General features: G+C 43.0%; 1 protein-coding gene across 7 annotated transcripts in view; it reads left to right on the top strand.

Moving 5' to 3' along the window:
- The window catches only part of LOC122246603 (LIM/homeobox protein Lhx3), a 164,159-nt gene extending 154,284 nt beyond the window's left edge, over positions 1–9,875 (top strand). For 5 of the 7 annotated variants that reach the window (XM_086540028.1, XM_086540026.1, XM_086540027.1 and 2 more), the window contains exons 6-8: positions 4,472–4,609; positions 6,343–6,468; positions 6,806–9,867. In XM_086540028.1, coding sequence (XP_086396154.1) covers positions 4,472–4,609; positions 6,343–6,468; positions 6,806–6,996 — 455 coding nt within the window. In that variant the 3' untranslated portion in view covers positions 6,997–9,867. Of the gene's footprint in view, positions 1–4,471; positions 4,610–6,342; positions 6,469–6,805 lie in introns of all 7 variants that reach the window. The other 2 variants (XM_086540030.1, XM_086540029.1) reach the window with 1 other exon arrangement.
- Positions 9,876–10,000: the final 125 nt, after the last annotated feature.

The raw sequence follows: 10,000 nt of genomic DNA, 5'->3' as shown, positions 1-10,000 counted from the left end.
TTCTCTCTTCTCTCTTCTCTCTTCTCTCTTCTCTCTTCTCTCTTCTCTCTTCTCTCTTCTCTCTTCTCTCTTCTCTCTTCTCTCTTCTCTCTTCTCTCTTCTCTCTTCTCTCTTCTCTCTTCTTTTTTCTCTTCTCTCTTCTCTACTGATTATACCCCTCCTCTTGCATGTATCCCTCTTCTCGCTAACCCCTTTTCCCCCCCTCCCCCCCTTTTTTTTTTCTCCCCTCTTCTCTCCTCACTCCTCTCTCTCTCTCTTCTCTCTCGCTCTTCTCTCTCTCTCTCTCTCTCTCTCTCTCTCTCTCTCTCTCTCTCTCTCTCTCTCTCTCTCTCTCTCTCTCTCTCTCTCTCTCTCTCTCTCTCTCTCTCTCTCTCCCTCTCCCTCTCCCTCTCTCCCTCTCCCTCTCCTTCTCCCTTTCTTTCTCTCCTCTCTTTCTCTTTTCTTTTCTTCCCTCCACCCTCACCTCCCTCCCTTCCTCCCTCCCTCCCTCCCTCCCTCCCTCCTCGCCCCCTCCCTCCCCCTCCTCCCTATTGTTCGCGAGCCAATAGTCGGCATCGATTCCTCGGCCTCCCCCGAGCTCCCCTCCGCCACCTCTGACTCTCCAACACAAGACAGTTTGACCCGACATGACCTCTCCCAGGTGTGCTTCCTGTCAATTATTTGCTTTCATTTCGTTTTCATCTATTTTTTTTTTCTCTTTACCTGACGTTGCAGCGCGCGCGCACGTCACGCCTCCATTGTTGCGTTGTCATGCCTTCTGCATTTGAATGGGCGCGCAAACTGTTCCGTCATAACCGTCGCTGGCGCTGTTTTGACGCTCGGCCGCACCGCGTCACGTTATGCAAATCATTTCGTCATTCTTAATTGTGTCCTTTTTCGCGGTTGGTTGACTTACGTGTCGCCGCTATGCACGCACTCACACGCACGCTCTCTCACACAACGCACGCAAGTAACTCGAGGGGAAGGAATTTACGCAACCCCGGGGAAACGCAACCACGCACGCGGGAAAACGGGAAGAAGGAAAGAAAAAGGATTTTCATGCTGAACAAGTTGAAAACAAAACAACGAAGGGAAACACAGGAAAAGACACGAATATGTCAAAGGCTTTTCGCTAAATTGCTATATTTCGTTATGTTGCAATCAATATGCCCTGAAGAAGCTATATAGCGAAAAGACCTTCGGTATATTCCTGTGTTTCCCTTCGTTATCTTGTTTCTATTCGCACACACGTACATAGGACGTGTGCATAATATCCTTGCGTAATCAAGTAACAACAATGACATTCTATAAGGCCGCCCGGATTCGAAAGACAATGCATGTACGTTTCATATTGTTTACACTTACACGTAATCAAAGGGTAAGGAAGTAGCTTTAAAGTAGGACTTTCCATGAATGATAAATTTACTCTCTAATCAACATTTTGTATGTTCCTTATATGATTATTTGTTAGTGTTTAGAGTCTACAATCATCTATATGCAATTGTGAATTATAACCTGATGGTTAAATGATATCTGCATGACCTGCACAAGACTGCATGGCCTTCACCGATATGTCATGTGATTGCTCTGACAGCTCTTAATGATACTTGGTTTGATTCTACGTAGATAAAATCCGGTTTGATTTCCTTCAAAATTGTATTTTTAGATTGATGTTTTTAATCCTCGCCATGCAATGCTTATTTCAGTTTGGAAACAGGAAATGCCTTTGAACATAAACATGTATGTCTTTTCTGAACACATTTGTAGAACCATTTGAAAAGTTGCATTTTTTTTTCATTTCATCCCCATGATGATTGCTTAAAGGTATATAGTGTAATTATAAACTAAATGCTTTTATTATGTGTATATAAGAGGGAGGTGGAAAAATATATTAGGACAGGGATAATGAGACACTAGAAATATAGCGATTTGTGTGTGTGTTAGTGTCTGTGCATATGTGTGCGTATATGTATATACTATTTATATATTATATATATATATATATATATATAATATATTATATATTATATATATATAGATATTGTATATTATATATTATATATAAATATATATATATATATATATATATATATAAATATATATATATATATATATATATGTATATTATATTATATTATATATATATATATATGTATGTATATATATATGCATGTATACATATATATCTATATATTAATATTTAATTATAACATATAACATATATATATATAAATTATAAATATCTTATATAGATAAATATATATATAAATATATATCTATCAAATATAAAATAACATATATTATTCTTCTATATATTATATATATATATCAATATATATATATATAACAAGTTATATGTGTTGTGTGTGTGTGGTGTGAGTGTTGTGTAGTCGTTGTGTGTGTGTGAGTGTGTATGTGTGTGTGTGTGTGTGTGTGTGTATATACATTTTAATATATATATATATATTATATATATATATATATATATATAATATATATATATATATATTATATATATAATATACTATACATATATATATATATATATTATATATATATATATATATATTATTATATATATATGTGTGTGTGTGTGTGTGTGTGGTGTGTGTGTGTGTGTGCACGAGTGTGTGTGTGTGTTTATGTGTGTGTGTGTGTGTGTGTGTGTTATATATATATATATATATATATATATATTTATTATTATAGAGAGGAGACGCGAAGTGAGAGATGATTCATGAGAGGAGGTGTGCCAGAAGAAAGGAGAGAGGGAAGGCTTGAGAGGAGTGAGAGAGAGAAGAGTAGAAAGAGAATTGGAGGAGAGAGAGACTAGAGAGAAGAGCAGGAGTGATAGGAATGGTAGAGGAACTGGAGAGTGAGCGAGGGAGGGGGAGGAGGTGGAGTAGAGGAGGGCGGATAGAAGAGAGACGTACGCGAAGAGGAGATGGGTGAGGGGGAAGACTTGATTGAGGAGAGATGGAAGAGGGGAGGAGAACGAGAGTGATGACTGAGAGGGTGAGAGAGGTTCATGAGGGTGGAGTGGCGGATGTAGTATGAGCGAGAAGGATCGAGTTAGGAGCGGCGAAGAGAGAGAGGAACAATGGTGGAGAGATCGGAGATTGAGCGAGGGAGGTTTAGGATGGAAAGGTTTTGGGTTAATAGCGAGAGGGAATGGGGACTGGAGTACGAATGAAGCGAGAGCGCGTCGAGGATGAGTGGATGGGAAGAGAACCAGAGAGTCTATAAGTATGAAGAGGAGGGGAAGGAGAGAGAGGATGAAGGCGAAGGCAGAGATGAGAGGGAGAAAGCTTAGAGATTGGATGAGAGGAGATGTGACTGTAGGCGGAGGAGAAAACGGATACCCGGGAGAGAGAGAGAGAGAGCCGACGGAGATGTAGGAAGATGGGAGAGCGTGGAGGAAGAAGACGCTGAAGACGGATGGAGTGAGATGAAGAGAGAGAGAGAAGAGAGTGAAAGCGATGAGGAGAGAGGAGGGATCGAGATGTGAGAAGCGAGGGCGTGGGAGAAGGAGGAGAGAGTGAGAGAGAGAGAGAGAGGGAGGAGGGAAGAGAAGAGAGAGTGAGGGAGAGAGAGAAGGAGATAGGAAAGAAGAGAGAGAGAGAGAGAGGGAGCGAGAGAGAGAGAGCGGAGAGAGAAGGAGGAAGAGCGAGCGTAGAGGATCGAGAGGAGAGAGAGGAGAATGAGTGAATAGAGGTAGGGAGGAGGGAGAGAGAAGGCGAGAGGAGAGCGAGAGAGAGGAGAGACTCGAATGAGACAGAGAGAGGGAGAGGACAGAGGAGAGGCGTGAGAGGTAAATCGGAGAATGAGGAGAAGAGTGGAAGGTGTGAGAGAGCGAAGGGAGGAGTGATGAGAGAGAGAGAGGAGAGAGTGAGTGAGGAGGGCAGAGAGGGGTGGGACGAGGAGGAGTTGGAGAGAGATCGTGGGAGTGGATGGGTTGAGATCAGAGATGAATTTGTGTGGAGTGAAAGGATGACGAGAGGGGAGGGGAGAGATGAAAACGAGAGAGAGAGAGAGAGAGAGAGGGAGGAGAGAGATGAGCAGAGAGGAGGAGGCTTGGATGGAGAGAGATAAGGGACGAGGGAGAGACGAGAGGAGAGAGAGAGAGAGAGAGAGAATGAGAGATAGAGGGAAGTCGGAAGTTGGTGTGTGAGTATATGTATTCACTAACACACACACACACACACACACACACACACACACATACACACACACACACACACACACACATTCTCTCTCTCTCTCTCTCTCTCTCTCTCTCTCTCTCTCTCTCTCTCTCTCTCTCTCTCTCTCTCTCTCTTTTACTCACGTACTCACACACTCACTCACTCTCTCTTTCTCTCCTTCTCCTATCTTTTCTTTCCCTCTAAAACACAAAACTTCCCCCGAAAACAAAGCACCAGCCAACAGCAGCTCATAAACAGCCGGCGAGCGATGGGTCTTAACCACACATCTCCCTCTCGTACCCTGACAGATGATGACATGATTCTGGACATGCCCGACGGGTACCGCACCCCAGGACCCCCCCTGGACCTGGAGCCTGGACAGACGGCCATGAGCCCCCACCTAGGCCCTCCCCACCCCGGCCCCCCACACCACCCGTTCATCCATGGTGAGTTGCTAGAGTTTCTTTGAGTCGCGTTGAAGATTTTTGAGTTACTTTGAGGATTCTGATTTGCTTTGAGATTTCTTAGTTGCTTTGAGGATTCTGAGTTGCTATGAGGTTTCTTAGCTGCTTTGAGGTTTCTTTGTTTGTTTTTTGAGGATTCTAAGTTGATTTGAGGATTCTGATTTGCTTTGAGATTTCTTAGTTGCTTTGAGGATTCTGAGTTGTTCTGAGGTTTCTTAGTTGCTTTGAGGTTGCTGGGTTTCTTAGAGGATTCTGAGTTATATATTTTTTATATTACTTTGAGGTTACTTAGTTGGAATTTCTGAGTTACTTTGAGGTTATTGAGTTACTTGGAAGTTCTGAATTCTTTGAAGTTACCAAGTTACTTGAGTGTACTGTGGCGTCTGGGATTTTTTTTCTTTTTTGTATGAAACCTTTTACCATCCGTCCGAAGTTTACTGGTTGCAATATGGCGAGAGCGAGGGGCGAACAGAGACGAGAAAGAGAGAGAGAGAGAGAAGAGGAAGAGAGCGGAGAACGAGAGCGAGAAGTAAGAGAGAGCGAAAGTAGAGCCTGCGGGAGGGAGAGAGCGACCGAGAGCGAGCGGTGCGAGGGAGTGAGCGAGAGTAGATGTGTATGAAGGGGGGTCGCGTTTGCGTAGAGTGAGTGAGTAGCGTGATGGTGGTCGGAAGGGGTCGAGAGAGAGAGGACGCGGAGAGAAGAGAAGAGCGCCGGAGAGAGCAGAGAGGCAGCGAGAGCGAGAGAGAGAGAGAGCGGAGGAGAGGCGAGAGTGGGAGAGAGGCGGACGAAGGGTAGTGAGGGGTGAGCGAGACGTGAGAGCACCCGCATAGACTTAGGATAATACGCGAATGGCACGCAACCGGGGGGGCGGGATCGGGGGGTGTAGGAGGTGGAGTGGGTGGCGTCGCGGTGGGGGTGGGGGTTGGTGGGGGGGGGGGGGGCTGGGGGACTGGTGGGCGGTATGGGGGAGGGATGGTCAGAGGGGTAGGAGTTAGGTGGAGCGCGGGGGAGCGGGGAAGTTGGCGGGGGCGGGGGGGGAGGTCGGGGAAGGCGTGAGGCGGGGGAGCTCTCTCTCGCTCTCTCTCTCTCATATACATCTATCTTTCTATCTATCTATCTCATATACTCCCTGTTACTCTAAATCTCTCTCTCTCTTTCTCTCTCTCTCTCTCTCTCTCTCTCTCTCTCTCTTTCTCTCTCTCTCTCTCTCTCTCTCTCTCTTTCACTTTCTCTCTCACTCTCTCTCGTTCTCCCCCTTCTCTCTCTCTCTCTCTCTCTCTCTCTCTCTCATTCTCTCTCTCTCTCTCTCTCTCTCTCTCTCTTCTCTTTTCTCTCTCTCTCTCTCTCTCTCTCTCTCTCTCTCTCTCTCTCTCTCTCTCTCTCTCTCTCTCTCTCTCTCTCTCTCTCTCTCTCTCCCTTCTCTCTCTCTCTTCTCTCTCTCTCTCTCTTCTCTCTCTCTCTCTCTCTCTCTCTCTCTCTCTCTCTCTCTCTCTCTCTCTCTCTCTCTCTCTCTCTCTCTCTTTCTCTCTCTCTCTCTCTCTTTTCTCTCTCTCACACATACACTCTTTCTCTCATATACTCCCTTTCACTCCACTTCTCTTTCTCTCCTCCTCTCTCCATCTCAAACGTCAAAATTAGATCACATTCACCTTCACGAGTACAGAACAAACATAGCCAGAAAATCTTTATAAAAACCCGCGTTCTTTCCCTCGCAGGAGCCGGCACCCCCCCGTACATGGCCGGAGGAGGAGGGCACTCCCCCAGTGGCCCCGTCCCCCCCCACCCTATGGCCGCCCCATTCCCCTACTCGGAGCCCTTACCGCCCTACCAGACGCCCATGAGTAAGTTCAGAGTCGCTTGCTTGCTTGCAGAAGGTCTTGCTTGATAGATTAAGTCGTTAGGTCTGAGTGTTGCTGCTGCGTTATTTATTTATTTATTTTGTATATTTTTGTCTTTTTCCAAGCTTGGTTCAGACGTAGATTGAAGTTTTGCTGATCTATTTTCCTTGTTTTTTCTTCTGTTTTATTGGTGTGTGATTTACAGGACTTGGTTCGATTGCGAAAGCCGAATGTACTTTTACCCAAATTTCATGCTCAATATAGGTCGGTTGTTTTAACCATAATCAGTCTGCTACGAAAAGCCAGAGGCCAATATCACTCAACATCCCTACTCTTACAGCAGCCGCCGCCGCAGCCGCCGCCGCAGCCGCCGCAGCCTCCGCGGCCGCCAGCGGAAGCGTGAGCGTGATGGCGGGTGGTCCTGCCAGCGACCTCAGTTCGAACGGCTCGAACCCCAGCTACCCCGAGTTCCCCCCCTCGCCGGACTCGTGGCTGGGCGACATGCAACAGGAACACCATCCTCAGTACTAGCTCTCTCTCACTCACTCTCTCTCACGCCCCGGAGGACGAGTTCGTTCGCCCACGATGTTAAACAAGCAGACATGTCACAGTCTCCCCTGCTAAGACCTCACCCCCTTCTTGGCATATGCCTGCATATAAGAAGTGCTAATTCTTCATCTGATGCTGTGGTATTGTGACTATTCATCTTCATTCCATGTGAATTTCGTTACTTTCAAAACGTTTTTAATTCACTCCATTTTACAGCTGAAAATCAAACGTTTTTTGTTTTTTTTTTTTCATATTGCGTTTTTCTCTTTTTGTGTCGTTTCATTCAGAAAGGGAAAAAAATAACACTTGCTTTTGGTAGGATCTTCATATGTAATAATCAAGATATGTGTATATATTTTTCTTTATGACGGAGGGCTTGCATTTGACTACTATCTCTGTAATAGTCTTAGATGATCTTATTCCAAATGACATCATGATCTCAATTGATAGGGAAAGTAACTGATGTATCCCTTGTCCATTTTCTCTTCCCGACCAAAGCAAAAAAAGCCAAAGAAATCACTGTCTATAAGATTTATGATACTAGTCAGATTTTTCATTTTTTCTCTTTCATTCCATTGGGAAATACCGAATCACTAAAATGATATTGTACAATATAAATGTAAGTATGAGTGCTTAATCAAAATTTCAGTTCACAAAAAAATAATCTTCAGACTTAGATATATATATAGGATGTGGGGACTTTATATGTGCAGTTTTGAAATATTCCTGTAGGTTCAAAATCGACAGTTTCAAATAACGAATGAATAAGATAAAATTCATTTAAAAAATAATCTAATTCGTTAAACAAAAACACTATTTTAATTGTTTACTGTAAGACCATCACTTTTGTACTATGAATGTCTTATTCGGGACAAAGATAAAGGAAATCATTACATTTAGTGCAATTGGGAGAGCACATGTCCACTGAACTAACAATAAGATAAAAAAGGCTTCACAAAATTAACAAAAAGTCATCACGAATAATAATAAGAAAAAAACAAATCTAGTCAGAATATACATTCCAGTAAACTATTTACCAAAAGAAAAAAAAAATCTTGAACATTTTAAGTCAAGTTAGAGTAAAGGAAAGAATAGAATGCATTAACTGTGGGTGGAGAATCGACCAAAGAGCATGCAAAGTGCGTGGAATGGCACATAAAACAAAAGCCGATCTGGTTCATGGTGTTCCCGGCATGTGGAGGGAAGCGCAGGCACTCACTCGGGGTCGCGCCTCGGAGCTAACCAGGCGTCGTCAACAAAGACGCAATTGCAAGGAGATGGACTCTCTTCCTGATATATGACCAGACCTGATGATGATGCGTGTGTGTGTGCGTGTGTATATAGATTTCCATGCAATGGCTGATTACATATATGAATCCGACGTCACAAAGGACGGTGGTAATTATTGCTGGTGAGACAAAGAATATTTTTTATGTAGTTATTTCATGTTTGTCCTTTCGCTACAGGATTTTAAATGTACATATCTAAACGACGTGAGATGTTTCACAAAAGGGATTTTTTTTTCTTTAGATTTATTCCTGTGGGTGTGAGATGTATATATATATAAAAGAACTCACATGGGATATTAGTGGCATCCAAAGACGAGGGCAACAGAGAATTCTCTGCTTTCCTTTCAATATTGTTTTTGTTATTATACCAAAGATTACTTGCAAAGACTTTAACGGAAAATTAGATTTATAATTGAGTTACGAAAAAAAAAGAAGAGACGTTATGTTTAATTTCCTCGTTTCTTGATTTCGAAGTACCCGAGTGAAACGATAGTGTAGAGCTCAGCCTCCGAGTCTCGCCTCCCCCCCCCCCTCGGAACCAGAACCAGGCTTCACCGAACCGACCGACGCATCACGAGCTGCTCTTGTTCCCCTTTCTGCGAGCGGGCAGACTCGCGGTGACTGGTTCGTTCCGCAGGAGGTTCGAGTACTCTGCAACAGCATCTTACGCTCCTTGGGATTGATTTAACACTAGTACAACTCCCTTTCCTCTGAGACTCGCTTGTTCTTTTATGGTTCATTTTGTACATAAAGTGACGAGTATGTATGTCGGTGTTTGTGAAGGTGAATGACTGTATATAAGTCTGTTTGTTATTAATTTTAACGGAGAAGAAACCTTAATAGCACACAGACTTCAGGGTGATTATTGGTGTAGCATCTTATATTGATGTCATTTATACATTAGATTCAAATTTTAACATCACTGGAAACTGTGTATCTGCTATGTAGACCTCTCGTACGTGTCCTCTGTATGTAAAAAAGACTTGATGTTTCTTCTGTAATAAATGATTATTCAACGGCCGTGTTGACACAAGTTGGAGCATTCAAGATGATGACATTAATTTTGAAGTGTTACATTACTTGTTGAGATGGAGGATCATTTAAACAGGCAGGGATGTTCGTTTTCCCCTTGTTATAAATGTGTTTTTTATATATGAAATTCCTGTGAATAGATGGCTGAACCTTGGCAGTCCTCGACATAATGTAAGCAACCAAGCAACATTCTCATACAAATATGAATGCATGGGTGACATGCACTTATAATCACACTGTGAAAACGAGGGAAAATACATGAAAATCTATGAAAATAGACCCTTATGTTGAGGTTGTTTATGTCCTATAATTATCCTTTAAGGCATGTCTAAGATCTCAACTTCTGAAAACATGGCCTATTATATGGTACAATTCAAAAGGTGTTATTAAAGGCATGTATGTGTGGTCACCAATACTGATGTGTTATTCAGAAATTCTGTTTCGTATGAATGTCCAACAGTATCTTATCTCACCATTTCTTTCATCAAATCATATATTATATTTTTGTGAATGATGTAAGATAACAAAAAAAAAAAAACATTCTCAAACGATACAAAATTGTGACGTAATCTACCCATACCGAACCATGTAGGCGCATCTCAGATCTTTTCTTTCCTGGCGACCACACATAGCATGTCCTGCTAGCACTGGCTACTCCCTCTACC

Source organism: Penaeus japonicus, unplaced genomic scaffold (assembly GCF_977035675.1).
Source record: "Penaeus japonicus unplaced genomic scaffold, GWHDUDI00000001_assembly GWHDUDI00000009, whole genome shotgun sequence".
NCBI classification, from domain to species: domain Eukaryota; kingdom Metazoa; phylum Arthropoda; class Malacostraca; order Decapoda; family Penaeidae; genus Penaeus; species Penaeus japonicus.
The sequence above is the reverse complement of the archived record's forward strand: the minus strand, read 5'-3'. Positions and strand labels throughout refer to the sequence as shown.